Genomic DNA, 27910 nt, shown 5'->3' on the forward strand with positions numbered 1-27910 from the left:
TCACCAAATGCAACAATATGAGCAGCTGAAGTTCAATGCCTACTCTCCATATTGGCTCCCTTTCCTTTGTTTACTGCTATGATTGCCCCCCCCCCCCAGGTAGGAAATAACCTATGGAAATAGGTCATCCGAGACCTTTTCTTTTTATGTGTCTGAGCCGATCCTGTGGAAATAGGTCACGATGCCTATGCGTATGTGGGCCTGTGTGTGGGCGGGGATGGATCTCTTTATCTTTTGCTGATGACTTTCCCTGCCCTCCATTGAGAAATGTTTTGCAAACTTCATGCAGAAACAGACACCCACACTTGATAAACAACATATCAAACTGGTGAGTGGAAACGGATATGCCCGTGGCATATCCTACTGCAAGTCAAAGGAGAGGACAAAAACAGAGCCAGAAGCCCTACCAACGTCTCTCTGACAGTCACATGGAACCTTCTATCTGCCACAGACTCTGCCCAGCGTCTCTGTATGGAGCTTAGGAAGGAAGGCTGGCATCCCGTAATTCTTCTTGGGAACAACGTTCTTCTGAGGTCTCTTTTAGGACGATGTGTTCTAAAAAGTAACAAGAAACTGTATCTTCCATCTGTCAGTGGGCTCAGTGAAAACCCCCAGGCTCACAGAAAATTAGCATCAGGAGAAATGTCTAAGAGGCTTTCTTAGGCGCTTGTAAATCAGAAACTCCACTAACTGCAAGTATTTTTACTCTTGTAAATCAAAGCTGCTAGGTGCAGGCTAAAACACGTAAACAAGGATAAACATCCTGATTTGTCTTTTAAAAGCTTAACACTGAAATAATAGAGAGGCTCCAAGATCTCCTTGAAAAGCTGCTTCCGAAATAAGAATCCAAATAATCAGGATGAGCTCTTGAAAACTGTATCTTATTCCAAACAGATTTTTTTTTCTTTGAAAAGATCCTTTTGCTTTCATATTAAATTGTCTTTGTTTTTAGAAAGGCTCACGGTAGCGGAGCTTGATAATTTCCTGTGCCACCACTTTGCACTTGGTAAACAGTGTAGCTATGTTTTCTATTTATGCCTGCGTATGTCCTTTCTGAATACGTCTTGAATTTTTGTTAAATTGTGCAGATAATTAAACCCTCTTCATATTTACAGTCTGCTTCACTGGTACCATGAATTCTGTTTTCAGTTACTGTCTGCAAATTCCCTCTCTGAACAATTTCATACGAAGCAATAACACTTCATTTTACATACGTTTTATCTGATGTCCCCATACAGAGCTGTCAGCTGTACAGCAAATGTGCGGTTCTCAAACTGAGGCCTACCAGGCCACAGGAGCCATCCTGAGAGCTGTGAGGCACCTTGCTGTCACTGGCAAGCTTCCTTGCTGTCACTGTGACCATCACTCCACACTTCATACAACTTAAAATCATCTGATTATTAGAATTTGTGGCCCACACTCCATTTTATCCTTTATTTAATCTATCCCCACATCACACATTTGTTTAAATGTTTTGGCTGCCTTACAAATCATGCAGCCATCTGCACGGTAGGTGTGACACCATTTTTCAGACAAAAGTTACGTGGCAAACAAAGATAAAGTCATTTGAAATGCTTTGGTGTTTGTTATTCTGCCTGGTTCACTTGGACCAACTCTAAGAAATAAATAGAATTATCTGTGTAAATCGATGAACGTCTATAAAAAACAACACCCAGCAGAACGCGGACCTTGCTCCATTACCTACGTTAATATCATGACAGCTGAGGAGAGATGACCTGGCCCACTTCTCATCTCTCCTGTACAGATGGCTATTAAAGAGAAAGTATCCCTTTTGTATGGTCCACGTAGAAACCCTTTATGGGCTTTTCAAATAAGCCAGCATTGCCCACATGAGGGTAGCTTTCTGTTACCATTAAACTGCCCAGATTTCGTCTTTTTTAATTCAGCTCCGGGTGAAACAAGCCAGTATTCCAACAAATTTAACATCAAATGCCTGTTTCTTACTTCCCCGAGTTTTGTAAGCAATCCACTGAAGATGACTTAAAAAAAAAATTCAATAGTCTTCTCATTTAGAATTCACGTAAACTCCAGAGAACCTAAGGACGTGGAGCTTCTTTGGACAGTGCAGGTGGACACATATCTATACACCCACACATATATGCACTATTGTAGATGCATTCTATTCATTTTTTTAAAAAAGCAGCCAATGAAAGCTGAGTGTGTAAAGTGCAACATGGCTCTTTATCTCCCTATGCAGAGATCCATATCTTTGGATATTTCCCCTTCAGACACATAAAATCCAAAACCATTACAGGCCTCAAAATATGGGTTTTAGTCTATTCTAAAGCAAGAGCACTCAAGCTGACACGTTTCAGAGGCGATGCTGAATGTCACAGAACTATAATGAAGATTAGTACATAGCGCACCATCCACTAAAGAAATGGAAATACCCTTTGTGACCCTGGGCACCAAACAAATCGCAGAACATACGGATGTCACCTGCCACAAGCACAGACTAAAATTCCACCACACTGTACAAAACTGGCCTATGCATTCCTTTTGTCTTGATATCAGTCCTTCAGAGCATGTGTAACATAATACATGGGTAGATATCTTCCCACATGCACTGTGGAAAGCTTGAATCTTTTCATGATCTTTTAAAAATTGTAACTATCGGGCTTCCCTGGTGGCACAGTGGTTGAGAGTCTGCCTGCTGATGCAGGGGACACGGGTTCGTGCCCCGGTCCGGGAGGATCCCACATGCCGCGGAGCGGCTGGGCCCGTGAGCCATGGCCACTGAGCCTGCGCTCCACAACGGGAGAGGCCACAACAGTGAGAGGCCCACGTACCGCAAAAAAAAAAAAAAAAAAAGTAACTATCCATAAAGCACTGAGTATTAGAGATTTGAATAAAAATAGTTAATACCTATGCATCTGTGTTTTCGCATTAGTTGTCATTCATAGCCCCAAATTCTAGCATTGCTTTTCTAAAAGATAAATACGTTTGCTCCATCCAAATACTCTAAGCATCGCCCTTGATCTGGGACATGTTTGTTAACGACTATTTGTGGATTTTCCTATTTTTTCGCAAAAGAGTGTACTCTGCCACCTTAGATACAATGTTGCTATTACATCACTCGTCTTTCTGATCAGATGAAAAACAGGAAAAAAAACTTATTAAGTAATCATCTCTAAGTCAATTTTTAACAACAATTCTTAGGTAAATGGTTTATATTCATTCCCTTCATATTCTCCATATGAGAACTATGAAAGCAAGGGCTGGAAATAGCCATAGCTATATAATGACCACTTGTCCTCCAAAGGCCATGACGGTAGCCATCAATTCCAAGGATAATGGTATTTCTCCCCTTTGATCATTTCTTTGTCAAGCTAACTGGCCTTCGATGGTGAGCTTACTGCCGGTTGTCTACCACCAGCCGCTCGCAATTTGCTCCCTCTGTTTCACGAGACAGTTGTCTGTGGCTGTTTGGAACACATTGGTCTCTTTGGGGATTTATGCGCTAGTTGCAATGCCAACCTCCGTAGTGATCGAAATTTCTTTCTAACTAAAATAGATAATTAGAGGCTGGTAACTATTGGTCAAGAATTATCAGAGTGAAAAAATTAAGCTTCTCATAAATAGTTCTTGGCAATGTCATCTCTTTGTATCGTCGCATGCTTAACAACCCTTTATTCAGAGCACTTACAAATTTGCTCTACTGCTGTTGAGCCTCATAATTTTATATGAGGCAATCCCTTTCCTGGGTTAAACACATTTATAGTCTCTGGTGCCATCACGATCTGTGCTAATCCATACCAAATAATAATAACAACAATGATAATAATAATAACAGAAATCTCAAAGAGGAAAAAAAACAATAAATATTTACTGTGCTGATAAGAAGAGACATGTGAATAATGAGTTAAAGGACACAGTGCACAATGGCTCCTTTCTGTATCTTCAGGTCAAAAGCCAATGTAAACTATGTGAAAGGAACAAAGGAAGACAAGAAAAAATTTCTCATCTGTGCAGACTTTAAAAGAGGGAAATCTTTTCCCCAGGAAAGCTGTTAAAATGTTTCGTAGCTCTTTGTGTGTGTGTGTGTGTGTGTGTGTGTGTGTGTGTGTGTGTAAAGAAGAAGAGAAGAGAAACCTCTAAATAGTCACTGGTCTGATTTCTTACTGAAACTGTGTCAAAATGCAATCCAGACTGAGGTTTTCTTTTTTTCCTTAATAGACATAAGTCAAATCCCGAATGCATTTTTATTGAGTAATTATTCCTGCAACTCAAACCATGTGTTCACACCTAGCTGCAAAATGGCACTTATGCAGAGCATCTCCAGTGTATACCTGGTAGAAACACTGATGGTTTTCCTTTCACAAATGTCCCTGGCCAAAAGCCTGAGACCAGCATATCCAGAAAGAAGCGTGGAGGTTCCCTGACATTGAAATTGCATTAAAATACGTGGGCTACGTAGAAGCAAATGCAAATGACTTGGTCAAAGAAGGGATTTAAAGTTACACCTCACTGAGTCATCTGCAGACCTTGTTTTCCATCAGGTGACATAATCTTTCCGCAGACTGACTGAAATGGAAAACAAAATCTGTAAAAACACTATAGACCCTCTTAACAAAAAGAGTAAGAGGCTTTTCAGATAGCCTCTAATCTCTCTTCCCTGCTAAATGTCTGGTTGAGATTATTTTTTGATTAGACAAAAAACATACAAAGATACACAACCTAAAAATACCTACCCTCAACGGAGGTATTTTAGCCAACAAAATCATGCTGCCTGCCTCATCTGAAAAACTAAGCATCACACTGGGATTTTAAAAAGGGATATCTTAGCCTTTGTGACATCCTCCCCTTACACATTCTCTCTCTCTAGATATTAACATTGTGGAGGAAGTGTAGGGACTTGGATGCATGGTCAACAGATGTAACAATTAAATGGATACTATTCATTTGTTTGGGCCTCAAGTGCAAGAGAATTACATATTTTATTATTAAAAAAAGCATGAATATTAACTAAGTAGGCCCTCTGTGAAAAGGAATAGAATTTGCTTCTCTGATGGAAGGTGAATTGTTAAACGCTCAGATCCCAAGAGGAGATGAGTGTCATATTAATCCACCATAAGGTAGAGGGGGGAAAGCTTTGGGAAAGCACTAATGATGCAAGGAATATTAAGAGAAATACTAAGGGAAAGGTATAAAGCAATTTAGAAAAAGGACCAGGACACACCAATGAACGTTTTGGACAAATGATACTCAAATCAAAAATTCCTCTCACGCTCAACATTCCATTCAGATTCTATGTGTGCAAGAGAACATTAATACTGTGTTGAAAATATATTCCATTTGTTCATCTGGGTCCTGGGATAAATAATAAATCCAGAACCAGAAACATGTTTACACAGAATAAAACTAATCAGAAGCACAACGATTCACTAACTTTTCCACAGGCTGCAAACTTCCAAGAAATATTCTCACTAAAGCCCATGTAAAACTATAGCATGAAGCAGAACCATTAACGACTCTCACCAGTAAACTCTACTCAAGAAATAAAGAGATGGAAAATATTAACACTCGTTATCTGGAAAGAAGAATTCATCTTTTCTAACCCATGCCGCCCCCCACAACAAGTCCATTTTGAAAGTTTATATAGAGTATTTTTTTGGAATCCAAAATAGAAAGGAAAATAGAAGAAACATTTCAATCTCTCTTACACATTGTCATTATCTTCTAAACACTCAGTAAAACTGTCAGTGTTATTCTGGCACATTTAATGTATAAGAATAGGCCATTTAATGTATAAGAAAATCACTAATAATATTAGTACTTAAATCTGGAAAATACAGAGATAAAGTGACCAATATTTTAGACCAATATTTTAGCTCTTAGGGATATGTTGCATTTTGCATAATTAAGCAGTTAGTCTTTTATAAACCATAATCCTCCTAAAGACCATCATTTGAAAACTATACAGCAAATCCTACTGAAAACCTATTAATAAAGTTTCCAACATACTTTTGACTTCATTTTCATTAATATCTACAAGAGCATTAGAAGTTTTGTTATAGCTGGTTTTAAGGATCGGTAACTATAGTTGGAGCAACCCTTCTACTGTACGTTCTCAGAATGCAGCTGATTAGTGTATGATAAAACTTGTTTACCCCTGAAAATGAGTTCAGAGTCTAAAATGTTGAATTTTCTTTCCTTTCTTAGAGTTTGATAGTAGGAGACCATGAGGTTGATCAGACTTTTAAAATACTATATCACAATTATTTACAATATTATAAAACACCATGAAAGGAGTAGGAAAGAAAAAACTCTCATAGTGTAAAAACACAAATGAATGACAAAAATAGTATAAAGTAATAGCAATTACCATTTTACTAGTAGAAAAAGATCTGCTTGATAAAGTTTAATTGGCTGATAAAATTCTTAGTGTTATTACTAAGTGCTTATCAAATTAAAAACATAGGAGGTAACCCCAGAGGAATTAAGGGATAATGGGACAATATGAGTAAGTGAAAAAATTATCCTTTTAGTTCTAGCCCATGTGATAAATGCAAAATCCCTGAAAACAGTGGCTTAGAGCGACTTCAGAGATCTTTACCCAAACTGCTTTTACAAAGATCTGTGTAAAATTTGGTGGGGAATAAAAAATGATGACTGAATTCTTTATGTGATCGTTATGATAATGATTATTTCCAGGCTGTTGAAACCATACATATAAAATTATTTTAAGGCAATTTCAATCATTTATGTTTCCCTATCACAAAAACTCACCACTCTACATTTTTTTTTTTTTTTGCGTTACGCGGGCCTCTCACTGTTGTGGCCTCTCCCGTTGCGGAGCACAGGCTCCGGACGCGCAGGCTCAGCGGCAATGGCTCACGGGCCCAGCCGCTCTGCGGCATGTGGGATCTTCCCGGACCGGGCCACGAACCCGTGTCCCCTGCATCGGCAGGCGGACTCTTAACCACTGCGCCACCAGGGAAGCCCACCACTCTACATTTTGATACAGATGCTTAAGCAACACACAGCACTGCCATTACCATAATAACTTCTGAAATTAAAACCCGTCTAAAACTCTATGGAAAGCTAACATCCAGTTCATTAACCATTCCTGTTAGTCTTCAATAATGCAAAAATGATTAGAAGTTTAATTTGTTAATCACCTGTGTTTTGACTGGCAGTAGATACACAATCCTCTCCAGAAGTCTAAACTAGCCCTTGCAGAAAATAAAATGTGCTAATGTCTTATCAGGCCTAATAATAGTAATAAAAAATCAATCATGCTTAGGTAAACCATTGATGGTTGAACAATTAATTCATCTTTAACTCTGCTTAATTATATAGGCACTGACGTACACAAGGAGGAGAAATATCTATGGGTAATAATGTTTAGAGTGTCACTCACCAATCATGTGATTTGCAACATGCACCTGAATATCCCATTCATTGTAGAAAACCATCTGACACTTGATGCACTGATAGGTCTTCTTCTGAGAAAACAAGCATAAACAGAATTACTTAGACACATGCATTTTTTAAAATTTTAATTTACATTTTTAAAAAACCCAACCCTACCTACTCACAGCATTTTCTTGAGACCTTGGTCTTATATATGTTGTTAACCAAGCTTCTGTGAGTCCACTTGGGCAAAATTCTATGTCCTTACTATGACCTTATGGCTTGATCCTAACACTATGCTTTTAGTTGCAAACAGTTGGAAGAAATGAGGGCACATAATTATGGCATAATATATGTTTAAAGATACCTAAACTCAAAAACAGAAGTTGGTATTAAAAAAATATCTGTAACACATGGCTGAGTTTCAGAAACCGATGTCTTTGAAGATCAGGCACACTTTCATTCTGACCAACATAACTGTAGTGTTGTTTCTAGATATTTTAAAGTAAAATAGCCAATAAGTTAAGATTCACAAAATGTAGCTAAGAGATGATAATTTTTAGGTGAAGTATGAAATTTAGATGATGTTTCAGAAATTGCTAAGTACTAGCATTTAAATACATATCTTCTATAAAGAAATCATGTCATATTGAACATTCTAATACCATTTTATCATTTTACACAAAAGTCTTGTGGATAGAACAGGATTTATTATAATTCTTGTATCATAAATAAAGAAACTGAGGTCCAGAGAAGTAGAAAAATGTGCCTGATACCACAGTGCCACACAGCTGGGAAGAGAAATAAGCTCTCTTGATTCTAAATGCAAGGCTCTCTGATAAAGGCAGCTTTTAAGATTTCACATCTTTATTATTGTGTCCCCTATACAGCTCCGTACATATTAGATGAACTCAATAAGTAAAGTACTGCTTAAGTTTTCTAGAACACAGTTACATAAATGCCTTTATGATGAAACTTGATATTTATAATTAAAAACCACCTTGGAAAACAAAATAAAGCCTTATGAAATAATCCATTTGAAACGCTCCCAAAAGTGAGAAAATGACATTTGTAAAATCACATCAATGACAGTTTGTTAAGGCATTCTTATAGAATTATCACTTCATCAGCAGTCATATAAAATTGTTTTACAAACAGTAGCAACAGAAAATACCAGTCTGTCGATTGCAATTAATTTTAAAGAACTCAACAAAATCAAAGTTAAGCACAAAAGTGTAAATGCTGTTAACGTAAAGTTTTCTTAATTATTGTCACTTAACGTAGTATTTGCTTCCGAAACAGAGGATGGAATGCCTTGAAAAACACAGCGGTGCAGGCATATTTCCAGTGGAAGTTTTCTATATAATCTAACAGGCTTTGTACATTAGGCATGCTGTGAATTGAGTGTGCTAGGTCTAAATCTAACACGGATTTGAAAAACCCTGACAATCACCAAGGAAGATTTACTGCGCTGAGCTGTTTACAAGATGCTTTTGATGGTAACATATAGAGCAACATGTGTTGCATAAATAACATCTATCCCTTTTTTAACAATATTTCCCTTTAGAACTAGTTAGAAAATATTTCTTACTCCCAGATGACCTACATTATATATTGTTTATTAGCATACTTCCAGCATTATTCCTGATATGTGATCTTGCTGAACAACAAAGAAACATACACTTAATGGCTAGTCTTTTCTCTTGTTAGCAGAGTAAAACATACAATATGTCGAAAACTGTCTCCAAAAACGATGACTGATGAATATGTTGGCAGAATATACTAGGGCTTTTTTTTTTTTTTCCTGGTCTAATAATAAAGAATAAAATGACTTGACAAGCCAAAATAATAAAATACCAGCACTTACTATTGCCTTCAAAATGAACTGACACGTTTGAAGATCTATGTTTATAAGTTTTCTTTTATCATTGAAAGAAAATGCTTTTGTCACTACTGATAATTCAAATACTAATGGTACTCTTAAGACAACGTCCAAAATGTTACTTTCTATTCTTATTAACAAAGTCATATTCTGATCTACAAGCTCCTGAATTTGGAGCTAGATGGAGTAAGAATTTAATGTGATCAAAAACAATATACCATGGTCTTAAAATGCTGCAGCTTAAACTTCATCTCACTGTACATCTCACATTTCCCAAATACAAAGCAGTGATACACCAATTGGGATGTGCTGTAGTTTTCTTTTTAAAGCCATGGTATAAAATTCATTTTTACCCTCAAATTAAAAAAAAAAAAAATTAAATGACCTTTAAAACATTCCTTATTGTAATTATAGGCTCTTTGCAAAATATCTGAAAGACCCCTGCCTGCCCGCTTCTCCCCCATACACCATCTTTAAGTAACGTGGTTATAACCTCTGAAAGTGTTGGCCTTGCGGCGCTCATTCCCTTGGAGGTAAGGCCATTCCAGCTCTGTACAGCTGAGGTTATGAAGGAATTCTTCCTCATTCTAGGCCCAAATCGACTTTTCACCCGTTGGTCCTAATGCTAGGCTCTGTAGCTATAAAGAACAGGCTGAACTTCTTGTCTAAAATGACAGTGACATGATGAACCCTTTTTCAGACTGAAGATAGAGTTATGGTGTAAGAAATGCTTTGAGCAACTTTCACTATCCCCGTTACTTTCTTCCAAGTCAATCTTTTAACCAACAGAACCCCAAATTAAGCATAATACTCCAGGGGTGCCCTGACCTGTGCAGAGTACAGGACTGTCACCTCCCTTAGAACAGCTGCTTCCATCTACATAGAAGACAACAACAAAAAAAAAGTCAACTGAGATCATTTCTTTTAAAAGCAGATAAAAGTAGAAACAGAACTTCCATTGTTTGGGTCCCAGATTGGCCTTTATCAACGCTTAAGTTGTCAATTTACTTGAAATGCTAATTTAGTACAATTTTTAAAAGAGACTTTTTTTCATTAGCCTTTTTTAATGTGCTACTTGGGAGTGGGGTTGTCATTTCCTGATTGTTCTCTTTTGTTTTCTGATACTGATAGATGTAATTATCAAGGATACAACTTTTTCCCAGCACCTCATTATTTTTGATTGATTTTGAGAACAATTTAAATGTGCCTTTTTGACACTCTTGTTTTCAGTGATACTCTGGTTAAGGTACTCAGAGACTTTCAGAAAAGATCATCTCATAAGTTAAAAAAAAATGATTAGGATCTCTAATAATGTATACTTTAAAAAACCACATTATTCTGATGAACCTCCCTCCCCATTCAATCTATATTCCATTAGGACTTAGGCTTCACATTTAGCCTCATCGAATTAAAAAAAAAATTATACTTTGTAGTTGTAATTACTTTGATTTTTTTAAAAAATAAAACACTGAGTATAAAAAAAAAAATCAATGAGTCCATAGCAATCCTCAAAAACAGAAAAGGAAAAAAATTTCAGTTGCTACCATCGAAGTGACTATTACATGAACCTCTTGTACTGCAAATTGGTAATTAAAGGCACAGAGCATCATGATTTTTCAGGAGGTAGTGTAGTTCATGCCTTTTTGATGAGGGAAAGCTCTTTTTTACCGAAGGCTGACAGTAAGGGATGACAAAATTAGAAATTCACCATTCTTCAATGCCAATAAAATGGTCCAGGATAATCATTAATGGATGCTAAAACTATTAGGAGAAAGGTTAGTCTCAGAGACACAATTTTCATCCTTTGATAACAGCAAAGAGAAAGATGTACCTTTACAGAGACTTATCTGGTAGCAATCACTGTAACCAGACTATTTAGTTTACTATTACTAATAATGGACATTATGTGTCTCTCAGTGTGATGCAGTATGAAGTATAATACATCATAATAAAGTATTCTTATCTAAAATGTATACCTGAGTCTAATTAGGCCTTTAGATGAAGCATTCTAATTTTGGGGAAATGCAGGGATAGAGGAACAAGTGTTTCTTTGAGGAAAAAACATTACACAAATCCAGAATAATCTTCAAAACAAATCAAGAATATTCTTGGCCTGTTATCTTCAAAAAGTTAACGTTTAAGGGGGAAAATAACTGGAGAGATTGTTCTCAAATGAAAGAGAGAAAAAAGACAACTATTTAACGTAGTGTGAGGTAAATATAATGTGTGGTTTCTTAACTGGGGAGAAAACAGCTATAAAAAGGTTTTTGAGGAAATTGGGGAAATCTGAATATCAGCTCATTATTAGACAATATTGAGGGATTACTACTGTTAACTTTCTCAGATGTGATAATGGTATTATGATTACGTGAGTAAATGTCCTTTCTGTTAGGAGATGCATACCGAATATTTAGATGTGAAATGGCATGATGTTTGCAATTTACTTTCAAAAGATCCAGAAAAAAAGAACATATATAGTCATACATAGATAAAGCAAATACGGCTAAATGTTAACAATTATTAAAACTAGGTGCACGCTTGAACATTTTCATAGTAATAAACAAGTGGGAATAAATGAATAGGTAATTCATAACATGTAGTTTTGTCAACATTAAACCCCATCCCCTCTGTTCATTTTACATTCCCACACTTGGTGTACACCAAAAATAATTTGTGCTTAGCTGTTATAAATACCTTTGCAAACATTTTTGTATTGTTTGGAGGGATTCTTCAGATGTTTGTTTTTTATGAATCTAATGTATAAACCCTAAGAGGGCAGGAATCATTGCTGACATCCATTTCTGTAGTAAAGTAATAACAATTCCTTACAATTGCATCATGCTTTACAGTCTATAAAAACTCATATGGGTGAAACTCACTTGCAACAAAACTGTGAGAATAGATAAAAGAGGGATTATTATCCTCATTTACAGATTAATTAAATGACTTGTCCCAAGTCATGAAGGTTGTGAATACCATAAGTAAGGCCAATATTCTACCGTGTCTCCCACCCACTGGGTTTTAACACAGTTTAAACTATGATCGTTTGCAGGCAAATTTACAATTACATTTTAGGTGCATTTTGGAAGAATGCTCTCCTTAGAATTGTTTAGTGCTTTGGTCCTTGACAATGCCAGGGATGGTATGAGACTAGCTGATGACACTGAAGGAACTGTTTCTAGCCACTTCCACCGTAGGCTCCCAGTCCCAGACCCTTGACCAAGATCCACCGGGCAGAACTGGCTCCCCAAAGTCCCCCAGTCTGCTTCAAGATTTTCTTTTGCTCCCAGTGTCTTGAAGTTTTATTGTCATATTTTCAACTGTATATTTATGTTTATTTGTCCTGCTCAATACTTGAAGAACAATTTCAATCTGAGGGTTCAGGTATGTCTCCAATCCTGAAATCTTTCAGTGACCTTTTCTTCAGTTTTTATGTATCTCTCACACACTTTCCATTCACTGCCACTGGAACTCCTGTTAGACACAGACTGGAGCCTCCCAATCTATCCTCCATGTATCTTAACCATTTTTCCATTCATGTTTTAAAAATCGGCTTGTCCTCTATGTTCTGGTCTAAGTGATTTTCTCTGTACTTTTACAAACCATTGGTTCTCTCTTCACTGATGTTCAGTCTAGAGTTTATCCTAACTACTAAAGCTTTTATTTCAATGACTATTTGTCATTTCTAACGTTTCTAATTTTAAATACAAGTGCTCTTTTAAAAAAAAATTTCTACTTGGATTTGCTCCAAAATTTGTCACTCCTTTTAGGGAAAATCATACTTTCATTTTTTCAAAGTCTTTGTCAGACTGCTCGTCTGCTTTACTCCATGAATCTAATGAATCACTCACATATTTTGGAAGCTTGGTTTGAAGCCCATTTTTAATGAAAGGTTTTTATTCTGTGTGCTCATTCCTCCCTTTCCAATACTTTTGCCATTGCTTCTACTAGGCCATCCAGGCTACCAGACCAGGCTAGGTCACACAGGGGCACTTCCTGTGTATTTGCTGTGCTACAGGGATGTCAGAGACGCTGTGAGCTGAATCACAGGGCTAGCATGTGGCTAATTCAGTTTTAAGTCACAAACTGTGTCTCTCTTCCTACCCCTTTAACTGTACAGCTCACAGGCCCTAGATCCATGTATTGCTCAGCAACAGAACCTTTATTCTAGTTTCCTGTCATGAGCAATGAAGTTTCTCCCCAGGTCCTGCTTTAAGCAGCAGGTCTGGCTTTGTCCCATAGGTAATGAGAACTCTAGATACCACTTCTTATTTCTGGAATAGAGTCCAGGAGACCCCTGCCTTCAACCCAGATAACCACTTGGTTTTTAAATTTGGTTCTCAGATCTCAAAGATGGACAACTGTTTTGAGGCTGACTAAATCCATTTGGTTTTCTAACTTTCTATTTTGTCTATCATTGGTATATGTTTGGAGCATCAAAGCATGAAGTTACAGAGTCATTTTTCAAGGACATCCCACAGCCCTCAGGCCTATGTCACCAATCCCAAAGTTTGGCAGTGGCTATCAAGGAAGAATTAGTCTCAGACTCAATCGGGACCCCCTGAAATTAAGATGTGCACAATGACGCTATAAAATACCCATTCCAAATACAACCACCAGTCTTAGTAGGGAAGCAACTTTAGGATTCTCCTTCTGCAATTAGTTACTATGCAGTGGCCTCATCATATAGCTGTGTGACAAATCCCTTAATGACCCTGAGTCTTAGTTTCCCTCCCTGTAAATTAAAAATAGTAAAACTTACATTTATAGTTGATGTGAGAAGCAAGTAAGAACTATATAAAAGTGCTTAGCTTAGTACCATGCCCACCATGTAGCATGTCTGCATTAAATAGTAACTACCTTTATTACTTTTTTTAAAATTTATTTATTTATTTATTTATGGCTGTGTTGGGTCTTCATTTCTGTGCGAGGGCTTTCTCTAGTTGTGGCAAGCGGGGGTCACTCTTCATCGCGGTGCGTGGGCCTCTCACTATCACGGCCTCTCTTGTTGCGGAGCACAGGCTCCAGACGCGCAGGCTCAGTAGTTGTGGCTCACAGGCCTAGATGCTCCACGGCGTGTGGGATCTTCCCAGACCAGGGCTCGAACCCGTGTCCCCTGCATTAGCAGGCAGATTCTCAACCACTGCACCACCAGCGAAGCCCCCTTTATTACTCTTTACTTGACAGGTTATTAAGGGGATGAGATGGAATACCCGATGAGCTGTATGGCACAATAAAGTTGCTTGTCAAAGATTATTTCTCACTCTTTTATGTGGACTTTAAAACCATATTAAAATTTCCCTAAACTAGAATCCAGTAATTTAGATTGTATGGAAATTAGCAAGGGCCAAACAAATGTTTATTAAATAAAGCTTTAAAAACTAATTGCATAGGGCTTCCCAGGTGGCGCAGTGGTTGAGAGTCCGCCTGCCGATGCAGGGGACACGGGTTCGTGCCTCGGTCCGGGAGGATCCCACATGCCACTGAGAGGCTGGGCCCGTGAGCCATGGCCGCTGAGCCTGTGCATCCGGAGCCTGTGCTCCGCAACGGGAGAGGCCACAACAGTGAGAGGCCCGCGTACCACAAAAAAAAAAAAAAAAAATTAATTGCATAAAGAATGTCACAAGTTGGTGACAGGGTTGTGGGGTGGGAAGGAAGAGGAGGGTAGAACATGTGAAAAAAGGTGCAGCCTCGCTTGGAAAAAAGCTGTTTTCAAGGTCTATAGCAACATCCATTACCATTTCAAGAACAAATATATTAATTACAGATGAGACATATATTTAAGATCAGTGGCACCTTTACTTGGCAGTATTTTGTTGGCAAGCAAATGGATATTATATGTGAATGAAAATAATGAACCTACAGCTTTCCACAAATACGCAATACTTCAAACATTTTAGTAATTTGGTTTGGTCATTTTCCAATTCTGAATTTCTATGAAAATAAGTCACTGAACAGAGAGGGAAAAAAAATGGGTGAAATTAAATGAAAGCTACTAATGATGAAAAGCTCACCCAAATAATTCATTAAAAAAACACCAGTATCAACTTTATATTGTGTGTTTTCATGGTGGTTAAAAGGAAGACATTATTGTCTTACAGATGTAGTTAATGTCTAGACATTAAGCACTATATAACACTTCACACAATGCCTGGCATGTACTAAAAGCTCAATAACCCAGGGGTATTACAAGGAGGAGAGAACACACACGAAGATTAAACTGTTATAAGTATTCAATATTTTGCCCACCTAACATGGCAAAGCACTAAATGGCAAACCAAGTACCAGTCAATGTTGGCAAGGAGAAGACAGTGAAAACATACCAGATAGGCATGGGTTAATATGGTCTACAAGAATCAGGAAAAGCTCCCTGGGAGAGTAAAGACTTGATCTGAGGTCTAAAATGGAAATAATTTCCTTGAGTTCAAAACCCAGATACAAAATGTCTAGTACATGCCAGGCAAGTTGCTCACAGTCTGGTGGGGGTATTTGGTGGAATGAGGAAGGTAATTCAGAACAGAAGAAGGGCTAAAGAAGATTGCTCTGGACAGGAAAAAGAGAGACAACAATCTAGTCAGAAAAAATCTGGAAAAAGATTTTTGCTTTAAATGATTCATAAAAATGCATTTTTTTCTTTTAATTATAGACAAATTTTGCACAGGTGCATGTACTATAAGAAAGGAAAAAATATTTATCTTTACAAATAAAATCCAAAACTCTATGAAGATATGAATTTAAGCTACTAGTAACTTTGAAATCAAGGGGTAAAAAAAGTTGAACCATTTTTCAGCTTCTCTTGAGTTCTCTTTGAATATTAGATAAAACAGCATTAAAATATTTTATTTTCAGGGCTTCCCTGGTAGCGCAGTGGTTGAGAGTCCACCTGCCGATGCAGTGGACACGGGTTTGTGCCCCGGTCCTGGAAGATCCCACATGCCGCGGAGCGGCTGGGCCTGTGAGCCATGGCCGCTGAGCCTGCGCGTCCGGAGCCTGTGCTCTGCAACGGGAGAGGCCACAACAGTGAGAGGCCCGCGTACCACCACCCCCGCCGAAAAGAAAAGAATCCGCCTGCCAATGCAGGGGGCACGGGTTCGAGCCCTGGTCTGAAGATCCCACATGCCGGGGAGCAACTAAGCCCGTGCATCACAACTACTGAGCCTGCGCTCTACAGCCCATGAGCCACAACTGCTGAGCCCACGTGCCACAACTACTGAAGCCCACATGCCTAGAGTCCATGTTCCACAACAAGAGAAGCCACCGCAATGAGAAACCCGCGCACTGCAATGAAGAGTAGTCCCCGCTCGCGGCAACTAGAGAAAGCCTGCACACAGCAACGAAGACCCAACGCAGCCAAAAATAAATAAATAAATTTATTAAAAATAATAAAATGAATTGTCTCCTAACACATTTATTTTCCTCAAAATGTGCATTTTTATGTTCTTGAACTTGATGTCTAACATTAAAAACTGAATTTAAGCCCAAATTTCCCTTGGAGAGAGATGCTTTATTAGGCTCACTTATTCATCTCCAGTTCTCAGATTTCTCCCAATTCAGCTACTGGAGTCTCTTCCAAGGGACCTAGCTTATCTCCCTTACTAAGAGATCTTCATCTAGATGATCTTATTTAATGTTATGCATTCAGTTGCTGTTTCTATGCCATTGTAAATTTACCTAAATCAATCTCCTATAATGTTATCCATAAAGTAAACAGTCAATAAATTTTGTTCACTGATTGTCCAATGGACAATCTTAAAGAGGCATCACACATTCATCACCTTCATTCCTAAGGTACTATTTAGGACTTGTCTATTTCTGCCTGCAAATCTCTCTTCTACCTTACACAGCACCAGTGAAGTGGAAGAGGCTGAATAACACAAACTAAATTATTGCTGTAGTAAAGGTTAAAGAAAAAAACCCCACCAGAGCATGCGCTGATTCTTTTTGAGTTAGGGAGTTTGCCCCTAGTTACCCATGACTGTAATATTTTGCTAGTTCCTAGTATGAACTAGGAACATATGAAATTACTATGACTCATAGTAATTAACTTCCTGTACTGTTCTGTAAACATTCATATCATTCAAGAAAGCTAAGAAATTGGGACTGGGGGAATAGTAGTTTGAATAATGAGTCTTTTATAAACATAAATCTGAGGAGGAAAAGAAGAAGTCAAAATTCTTGCCTTACACCAAATTAGGGTCAATGTTCCTTGCCAGTTATTCCAACCATATACTGATCGTTTTCACCTTAAAAATCTGAAACCTCCCTTCTGTCTCACCATTTTCAAAATGAAGAGGTATGGCTGGTAAATATTGGGGATATACAGTTAGAGAGATGAAGGAGTAGGAACATTAAGTACTGTATTGCAACACCACTGAATTGCACTGTATGCCCACGGAGATCCAATCCCGAAGGCTGGTAATACAATTTAAAATCCCACCACAGACCAGGAGAAAGTTCTGTGACAAAGAAAAAAAAAATATTTTAGGATTCATTAAGACATATTTTCTTAAGTATATAACTTCTGCCCTCAAAGCAAGTTGAGAAGGTAGACAGGTTTGTGAACTCCTTACGAGTACTAGTACCATTTACTAGAGACTCGTCATACATATCAAAAGGCTGACATAGAGAGAAGCTTTATTTAATATTAAATCATAGAAGTTTCCTCTTGATTCTCTTATAATTCAGTACATGTTGTATCAGAATTATTTCAATAAAACCGATTTATCTCTAAAGGGCTGTAAGGGTAGGGAGAGGGCTCTGTCTTACCCATCTTGTATCTATGCAATACATAATGTAAATATTTACACACAATCAAGCAATGTGTGAATGATTCATACCTGTTCATTGTAAAATAAAAAAATCTTTGCTTCCTTCCACTTCTCTTTAGATGAAGGCTCCTGTGGAGTCACAGTGATTCCCTTTTGTTTATATTCCTAATCTATCCTTGTAGCTATTCTTCTGTAAAAGGAATACTGCACATTCTGGTAGTTTGTGTTTCATCTACAGAACACCCTCCCTCTTATTTGGGTCATTTCAGTTACCCTGTATGTGGTACACAAGATATCCTTAGATTTATCCTTAGATAATATCCTTAGATAATACACAAGATAATCCTTAGATTTATCTTAAGAGGAGTACATTAACCAAATCGCCTGGTCCTTTATCACTCTTATTCCAATGAGATATATTACCTCCTGTCCTCCTACTCCCAGCAGTTTTTTTTTTCCGCTTCTCTCTTCCTCCCTATTTTCATTTCGGGTTCTGCCTTCTCTTGTCCATCCCTTCCACTTGAACAGCTTTCCTACTGAAGCGCGTCACACCACCCTTCTCTTCTCCTTCAGATTGCTTCTAAAATCCCACCTGCTCCGTAAAGCTTGTTAGCAATAACACCCACACAACAAGGTGGGTGTTTACTTCTTTATTCTTGTTGTTTGTACTCTTCAACAGTAAGTTTTTGAGGATAGAGGTCTGTTGCCTTGACTTTACCTATTCTAAAACATACTGTGCAGTTACCATGTATATAAATGTATAGGTGGTAGGGTTCTTTTAATCCCTTGATTTAACTGAAATTATTTGGATTTCTTCAATCCTTCCTCATTCATCATTCCAAAAATATCTTTTAAAAATAGAATAAAATGCCACCATATTCTTTATATTTTCAAAGGTACTAGCACAAGCTTATATAGAATATTGGGGAGTTTGAGAATTGAGAGGGACAAGTGACTATTTCAATTTCCTCATCACAGACAATCAAAGTGAGGTCCCCAGAGAGATGAAGTGTCCTTGTCTGTGACTCACAGAAAGTGACTCACAGAAAGCTCTAGCAAGCCTAGAACTCTGGGTCACCATGAATACACCCACATTTATATGATGGGTGTGCACATTTACAAAAAGGGATTGGTAACTACTGCCACGCTGGCTCGTTATTCTGCTTGAAGCTTACTGTGTCTCCTCCTGGCCCTGTGCTGCAGGATGGCTTTCATAGCCACCTGTCCATCGCTGGTTCTTTCTACTACCTGCTGCCTTCTTTGGGGGGTTCTCATTTCTCAGTGTCTACTTTTAGCCTGGAATTTACTATATTACATTCAAAGCATCTATTCACATTACATTCTAAGGTCTCCTGTCACTTAAGGAACTATGTCTTATTTCCCCTCTACAGCTCCATCGCCCAGCCCGCTGCCTGACATGGAGCATTTATGAAGGAGTGTCTGAACGACACAGAAGAGAACCGATTTGGGCTTTTTATAAGTATACTCAAGAGTAAGTGTTTTCAGAGAAATTTACTGGAGGGAACCAGATTGCTGCCACCAAAAATACCTAAATTCTGCATAGTACAACCAGATAAGACCCAGCCTTCCTTCAGATTATCCCGGAAAATTAAACTGTGGACCTGAAAAACCTCTGCATAATTATTACTGATAATATATCTTATAAAGCTAGACATTTTTCAAATTAAAAATATCCCAAAATATAAGCTAAGAAAATATGGGGCCCTTTCCCAACAGGGTCTTGAGAACATTACTCTACAGTATAGAATACGAGGGGGAACATTAAGAAAAAGATGGTAATAGCAAATTCGACATTTTATATAGAATCTGTGCAAGGCAAGCACTGTAATATTTTCTAGATATTCTTTAAAAGTCCAGGTGATAAGTCAGTCATTCTTTTAAAAGACATTTTGTAATTTCAATGTGACTATCCTTACGAGACATTTGAGAATATCCCTTTTTCCAATCCTGTCAACTCCTTACCATCTTAATATGTACATGATTCACTATATGAGGGTACATCTGCTTTTAGAAGGTTTAATTCTTTGCCAAGAGAAACATGAAACAATATCTATGATGTGTGCCATTGTGTACTCAGTGTCTTTGCACAATGCCTGCCATGTGTCTGAAACTCAATAACTGTTAAATGAATGAATGAACTAGATGCAAATTAATATCAGCAGTTGGGGAATGTCTGCTTTGGAATCATTTAAATTTGTATAACAAAATGATATCAATCCAGATCCAATTAATGGTGCTAAAAGGGTCTATCTTCCACCAAAACGATTTCAATTTTCCAATCCTAGTGGGTATAGACATTAAACTTAGAGGGCTTCCTGCCAGTTTTTCAACTATCTTATTTAGTCCTCCCCTCCCACCCTTCCTTCTGCTCCCCCCGCCCAACTCTTTCCACTCTTCTGTTCTTCCTCTTACTTTTTCTTAAGAAATGATCTTTATTAAACATGTGGTTGCTTTCATAATCAAATTTGTATTTCTGGACATTTCTTTATCATGAGCTCTTATGAAATCAGGAAGCTCATTTTTGCTTCCCTACTGTAAGCCACACTTATAAAATACTTAGATTTATCTTAAGAGGAGTACATTAACATCAGACTTTGTCAAGCTAGGTTTATCAATGCCACTTTGATTTCTAATCATGGTATATTTTTGCTTCAAAATATCTCTCAATCACTTACTAGTAATTTTTTAAAACATAGTACTCTATTACAAAAATAAATCAAGAGGTTATGCATCTAAATTATAAATCCTGTCCAAGGACAAAAACAAAAGCAAAAATTTCACCACTTTTCTTTCCCCAGAATGTAAATATATTTGATCCATGAAGAAAATGGCTAGTGAGTTTTAGGCAAACAAATAACAGTTCTTTAAAATTAACCACCTCTCAAACTATTCACTTGCTTCTTGAGTTTAGGAGAAGGTGTCTTATTTTGGTATTCACTTACTATGCCTTTCATTTACAATTTTTAACTTTCTTAGATATTATTTCCCTAAGATTTTTTTTGCTCTCCTGCTCTCCATGATATGTTTCAATCCAATAATACTATTGGACATTTTCGATTTCTTATCTATAATTCCTTTTTCCACCTATATACTCATCTATTTACACGTTTTTCTACCTTTTATATTTATTGTTGCCTGATGCTGTCTCTGAATAATATTTTATCTTTGTGGCTTTTACACTCTCTTTGTCCCTTGGATTTCATTGCTTCTATATTTGTTTTTTTTTGTAACTTTTTTTTTTTTTTTTTTTGCGGTACGCGGGCCTCTCACTGTTGTGGCCTCTCCCGTTGCGGAGCACAGGCTCCGGATGCGCAGGCTCGGTGGCCATGGCTCACGGGCCCATGGGATATGGCATATGGGATCTTCCCGGACTGGGGCACAAACCCATGTCCCCTGCATCGGCAGGCGGACTCTCAACCACTGCACCACCAGGGAAGCCCTATATTTGTTTTAATATTTGATTATGCCTTTCTATATAATCAACTTTGTAGACATATGATGACTGATTTCAATGCATTTTCACCAAATAATCCATAGTTCTAGCACTAGATAAAATTATTCTAGATTATAGTAATAAATTAACTGAAGCACATTTTAGATATAAATTATATGAATGTGTGCATACATACATAGGGATATGTGCTGACTTATACACAGATATTATATAAATGATGTACCATATGCAACATTTGTCAGGTGCTTCAGTGTACCAAGAACTTTCTTACAAACATATGATCTGCTCTTTACAATAACACTATAAAGTAGGCAAAATATGGATTATGCCCATGTTAACAATGAAGGAACTCAGGCTTAGGAAAGACTGGTTAAGATCACACAGATGCTTCTGTCAACTGTTATTTGAACTCGGTTTTTCTCTAAGTACAACATTTTCTTCTATTACGTTATGTGGTTTATGCGTAAACTCTCCTCACCCATAGAGGCAATCTCTGAATAACAAATCATGTTCAGACTCAGTTGAAGGCTTGCTTATGTAATATAATGTTTAATTGAACAAAATCAATCTTTTGCCTTGATATGGGGATTTTTTTATAGGATTACACCTGCCACTCAATCTCTTTATGACACGAACTGCATAGTCTATTACATACTTAGGAGAAGTCTTATGTTCTATTTATGTGTGGTTCCTTCTTTGTTTCTTTTTCCATTTGTTTTAATCACCAGCTTTCAATTATTTGCAAGTGTTGACTAAGAACCTATGATGTGTTAAGAAACTCGACTGAGAAACACGGAGGATACCATGTAACCCTGCCTGCATCCCTCACTCTGGCTCCCTCTGCTGCAGCCGTGCTTACCCCCTTGCTATTCCTAAGCCTGCCAGGCACACTACTGCCTTCGGACTTTTGCTTGGGAGTTCTTTCCATTTTGCTTGCTCTTTACACAGATACCTGCAAAGCTAACTCCTGCCTGGTTATTTGCTATCTCCTCTGAACTACTTCAGCACTTCACTAGTACTTCTATTAAGGCACATATTCCATTCTACTTTATACTGTATTTATTGCTATACATTAATTTATTCCGAGTAAACTATAAGCCCTCAGGGGGCTATACTGGGAAGAAAGACATGTATTCAAATAACCATATGCGTATAATGCTCATCCTCTTTACAAACCTGATAGCCTAATGCCTGGTACATTGCAGGAAATGAATAAATTTATCTTAAGTTGAAGCACCAGACGAGGAATAAAAAGTTAATGCTATAGATTAATGTTCTCCAAAGTGTGAGATATGCACCACCTCAACTATAAGGCATGGATACTGCTCTTTCTAATTACACAGAAGAAAAAAGTCTGACTAAGATGCTAATATGTCTTTAATACCTCTACAAACCTTGACAAACTTACTTGTAACAATGAAAGAACAGGTTTCAGACTCACAAACCTTTGCAGGTATGAGTATAGCTAGAATTTTTAAAACATTATTTTGTATTAATTGTATTACTCTTATATTTATCTTATATTTATAAGTGATACTGATTGCATATTATGGTTCTGATTATTTTGCTTTTTAAGTTAAATATTAAATGCTTACAAACAGTAAACATAAGTAATATATAAATAGTAACTATTAAACAAATACCTGTGTGCCCAACTTAGCTTCCTGTGTGCTCTTCTCAAACCATCTATTATTCTCTGTCTGAATTTGCATTTCCCATATTACTGATGAGGATTAAACATTTTCACATGTTTACTGGATCTTCATGTTTCCTCTTTGTGAAATGCCTGTTCATGTTAATTTCATATTTTCTTATTTGGTGATTTGAGTTCTCCTGTTAATTTGTGGCTATTTCTTTTCCATTTAGGAAACTAACACTTTTTCCAACTATATGTGTTATAAATATATTTTATTATCTTGGAGTTCTTATTTTTGCTCACTTTATGGTAAATTTTGGTAAACAGAAGTTATTATTTTTAATGTAGATGAACATATCAATCATTTTATTTGTGATTTATACTCTCTGGGTCTTATTTGAGAAATCTTTCCTTAATCTAAGGTCATAAAAAATTCTCTATATTTTTTTCTATGATTTATGGTTTTGTTCTTTCTCACTTTTTTTTTTTTTTTTTTTTTTTTTTGGTCCCTCTTTTTTTTTTTGTTGTGGCCTCTCCCGTTGTGGAGCATAGGCTCCGGACGCACAGGCTCAGCGGCCATGGCTCACGGGCCCAGCCGCTCCGCGGCATGTGGGATCTTCCCAGACCGGGGCACGAACCTGTGTCCCCTATATCGGCAGGCGGACTCTCAACCACTGCGCCACCAGGGAAGCCCTTTCACACATTTTTATACACGTGAGTAGGGGCTCAATTTTATTTTATCTTTCTCTATGGCTAAGTTGAATACTCCATTCATTCCCCCACTGAGATGCAAAGACAGCTCTACTATATTCAGTCTTATATCTCTTTCGGAGAATCTCTATTTTGTTCTGTGGACAAATATCATGTCATCCTAGTTACTGCAGATTTATTATAAATTGACTACAGAGTAGGACAAATCCTACTCTGCCTGCTCCTTTTCTTCAAGAGTATCTTTGCTATTCTTGACCTTTCGCTCTTCAGTATACATTTTTTAATTTTTTTTTTAGATGTTGGGGGTAGGACTTTATTAATTATTTATTTTTGCTGTGTTGGGTCTTCGTTTCTGTGCGAGGTTGTGGCAAGCGGGGTCCACTCTTCATCGCGGCGTGCGGGCCTCTCACTATCGCGGCCTCTCTTGTTGCGGAGCACAGGTTCCGGACGTGCAGGCTCAGTAGTTGTGGCTCACTGTGGGCCTAGTTGCTCCGCGGCATATGGGATCCTCCCAGACCAGGGCTCGAACCCGTGTCCCCCGCATTAGCAGGCAGATTCTCAACCACTGTGCCACCAGGGAAGCCCCAGTATACATTTGTCAAATTCCAAAAAATAAAAATTTTTTTTTAAAACCTGTAGAAATTTTCATTAGAATAGCTGTGAGTCCGCAGATCAAATTAGGGATGATTGAGAGCTTAACAGTATTGAGTCTTCCTATTCCTGAACAAGTTAAATCTGATCATTTATTTAGGTCTTTAACAATATCTTTTAATAATGTTTTATCATTTTCTCCATAGTCTTGCACACCTTATAAGTTTTATTTCTAAGTACCTATTTTTGAGCTTATTATAAATGGAATTATTTTAAAATTCATATTTTCTACCTTTTTTGGTAATGAATAAAAATCGAATTAACTTGTATGATTTGATTTGGTAGCCAGCAACTTTGCTGAAGTTTTATTCATTACAATAGTTTGTCTTTAGATTCTTTGGATTTTGTTTTACAAACAAACATATGACCTCTAAATGACAGTTTAATTTGGTTCTTTTCAATGTCACTGTTACCTGTTTTTTTATTAGTAAATTCATTTTTATTTTATCTTACATTGTTGGTTAAGTCACCCAGGAAGCCTTATTAGTGATTTTATTATAAAATAATAATTGCATTAAAATTTCACCACTAATGATGATGCTTGCTGAAGACAATATTTTAAACAGTCTTTATAAGGGTAAGGAAATTACTGCCTATCCCTAATTAAGTGTTCTTTTTGATCACAAAACTATGCTGAATTTAGTTTATTCTGCAACTCTTGAGATAAACATATAATTTATCTCCTTTAAACAGTTAACGTGGTAAAATTAATTAATTGATTTCCTGAGGTTGAACCCACCTTGTATTCTTGTGATAAAATCATTTTGGTTATAGTATAAAAACCTTTTTTTAACAGTGTGAATTTAGTTTGTTTACATTTTATTTAAAAGTTTAAAATGTAAAATCATGAGTAAAACTGGCCTAAATTTTCCTTTTACATTTTTGTCTGGTTTTGACATCAAGATTATACTAGATTCATTAAAGGAACTGGAGTGTTCCCTCTTTTTATACTTTCTGGCTCAGCTTTGGAATTATGTGTATGTTCTGGTATTTTCTTTGTGGGAAGGTTTTCAACAATTTATTAACTCTTTCATGTTTATGGAATCATTCTACTTCTTTTTTTCTTGAGTCAGCTTTGGTAACATATCATCCTAAGACTGTTCCCATATAATCAAAATTATCCAGTTACTACCATAAAGTTCTTCATAGTATTATCTTACTCTTCTTTATTTTGTGTGTTTTGGGTGCATTTTGTACAATTTTTATTGAGAAATAACATATGTATAGTAAACTGCTGTAACCTTAAGAATACGCCTGATTTACGGAATTTTACAAATACCAGTGTAACCACCACATAGATCCAGATATGGAATATTTCTAGAATGTTCCCTTCCACCCTTTCCTAGTTGATACCATCCCAAAGGTAACTATTCTGACTTTGATTATCAGAAATTAGTTTTACCCATTCTTAAATTTTATATGAATGAAATTGTGTAGTAGGATGTGTGTGGTTCCTTTTTTTCATCATTTTGTATGTGAGTATTCCAGGTTGTTACATAGCAGTAGTTCATTCTTCTTTATTTCTGTGTAGTAGTCCATCATATGAATGAAATAAAATTCATATCATTGTATGAATATATTTATACATTTATTCTATTTTGACAGACACTTCGACTGCTGCTTAAAGCTTATATGCAAAAGCTACTATGAATATTCTTGTTCATTACTTGTTAAACATGTGCATTCATTTCTCTTAGATATAAACCTAGGAATAGACTTGATGGGTCATAGAGTAGGCTAGTAATCAACTTTAGTATATACTGTCCAACAGTTTTTGAAAGCAGTTATACAAAATTATACTCTCACCAGTAAAGTAAGAGAGTTCCAATTGCTCTTCATTCTTGCAAAAATGAATTTATGTATTCTTTTTTATTTCAGTCATTCTGATATGTGTAGTGGTTCCCCTACTATCTTTTTAACTTCTGCACATGTGAAGTTATGGCTCCCCCTTCATTCTTCATATTATTTATTTATTGTTGCTTTACCCTGATTAATCTCACCAGAAGTGTGTAAACTTCGTTAGTCATTTCAAAAAATTGCTGTTTTACTTTGCTGGCCTCCTTGTTGTTTGTTTTACATTTCATTACTTTCTGCTCTTAGCTTTACTATTTCCTTCGTTTCTATTTTTTATGGGTTTGTTTTCTTGTTCTGTTCCTAATGTCTTAAGTTTGATTTTTATCACATTGATATTAAGCTTTTTAAAATTTTCTAATATGTATTTTTATGTTCTAATAACTTTCCCTCTAAATACTGCTTTAATTTATATCTCACAAGTTTTAAAATATAGTTGTCTTTCAGTTTGAAGTGTTTTTAACTGCTATTTCCATGGCCTCTTTGTTCCATGGGTAGTTTAATTTTGAAATGTATGGGGTTTAGGAAACTTCCCTGCTGGCACAGTGGTTAAGGATCCGCCTGCCAATGCAGGGGACACGGGTTTGAGCCCGGGTCTGGGAAGATCCCACATGCCACGGAGCAACTACGCCTGTGTGCCACAACTACAGAGCCTGTGCCCTAAAGCCCGCGAGCCACAACTACTGAGCCCGTGTGCCACAATTACTGAAGCCTGCGTGCCTAGAGCCCGTGCTCCACGACAAGAGAAGCCACCGCAATGAGAAGCCCATGCACTGCAACGAAGAGTAGCCCCCGCTCGCCACAACTAGAGAAAGCCCATGCGCAACAGCAAAGACCCACCACAGCCAAAAATAAATAAATAATGAATTTATTAAAATAAAATTTATGGGGTTTTAAAAAATATTTTTATTTATAATGCATTTGCACTGTGGTCAGAAAATGTGATTTGTGAGATCCTAAACTTCTAAATCTGTTGTGAATTATGATAGGAAGAGAGTAAAAGAGATCCGTTAGTTTACAAGGATAAGACTTGCACCAGAGAGAGAACGCAGGAGATGCAAATAGAAGAGAAAATACAGCACCTCAAGAGTGACCAATTCAAAAGGTTAGGAGACCAGACAAGATTTAGGAGATACATACAAAGTTTCAGACAAGAATAATTAGGAGAATCATGCAACACAGACAAAAACTGGAGAGGAAAAGAAGGAAATTATGATTTGATTTGATCAAATGGCTAGCACAATGTTCAACGGGTAATGTCAGACAAGTTAATTGAAAGTCTAAGATGGGACAACGAGAGGTTACAGGTTGGAATTTGATATTTCACTCATCTGTATGGGATAATAATTCCGTAATAGGAAATGAGGGTAAGGGAAGAAAAAAACATATTAAAAATAGAACCCTTAGAAACATGCATATTTAGGGCTTCCCTGGTGGCGCAGTGCTTGAGAGTCCGCCTGTCGATGCAGGGGACACGGGTTCGTGCCCCGGTCCGGGAAGATCCCACATGCTGCAGAGCGGCTGGGCCCGTGAGCCATGGCCGCTGAGCCTGCGTGTCC

The 27910-nt window shown here is 37.2% G+C and overlaps 1 protein-coding gene across 1 annotated transcript in view; it reads right to left on the minus strand.

Moving 5' to 3' along the window:
• Positions 1-27910, minus strand: part of ZNF521 (zinc finger protein 521) — a 283654-nt gene that overhangs the window by 126240 nt on the left and 129504 nt on the right. Inside the window, exon 5 of the mRNA XM_027127642.1 lies at positions 7385-7469. Coding sequence (XP_026983443.1) covers positions 7385-7469 — 85 coding nt within the window. The remainder of the gene's footprint in view (positions 1-7384; positions 7470-27910) is intronic.

Source organism: Aethalodelphis obliquidens, unplaced genomic scaffold (genome assembly GCF_003676395.1).
Source record: "Aethalodelphis obliquidens isolate GAN/ISIS:26980383/991018 unplaced genomic scaffold, ASM367639v1 scaffold32, whole genome shotgun sequence".
In the NCBI taxonomy this organism is placed as follows: domain Eukaryota; kingdom Metazoa; phylum Chordata; class Mammalia; order Artiodactyla; family Delphinidae; genus Aethalodelphis; species Aethalodelphis obliquidens.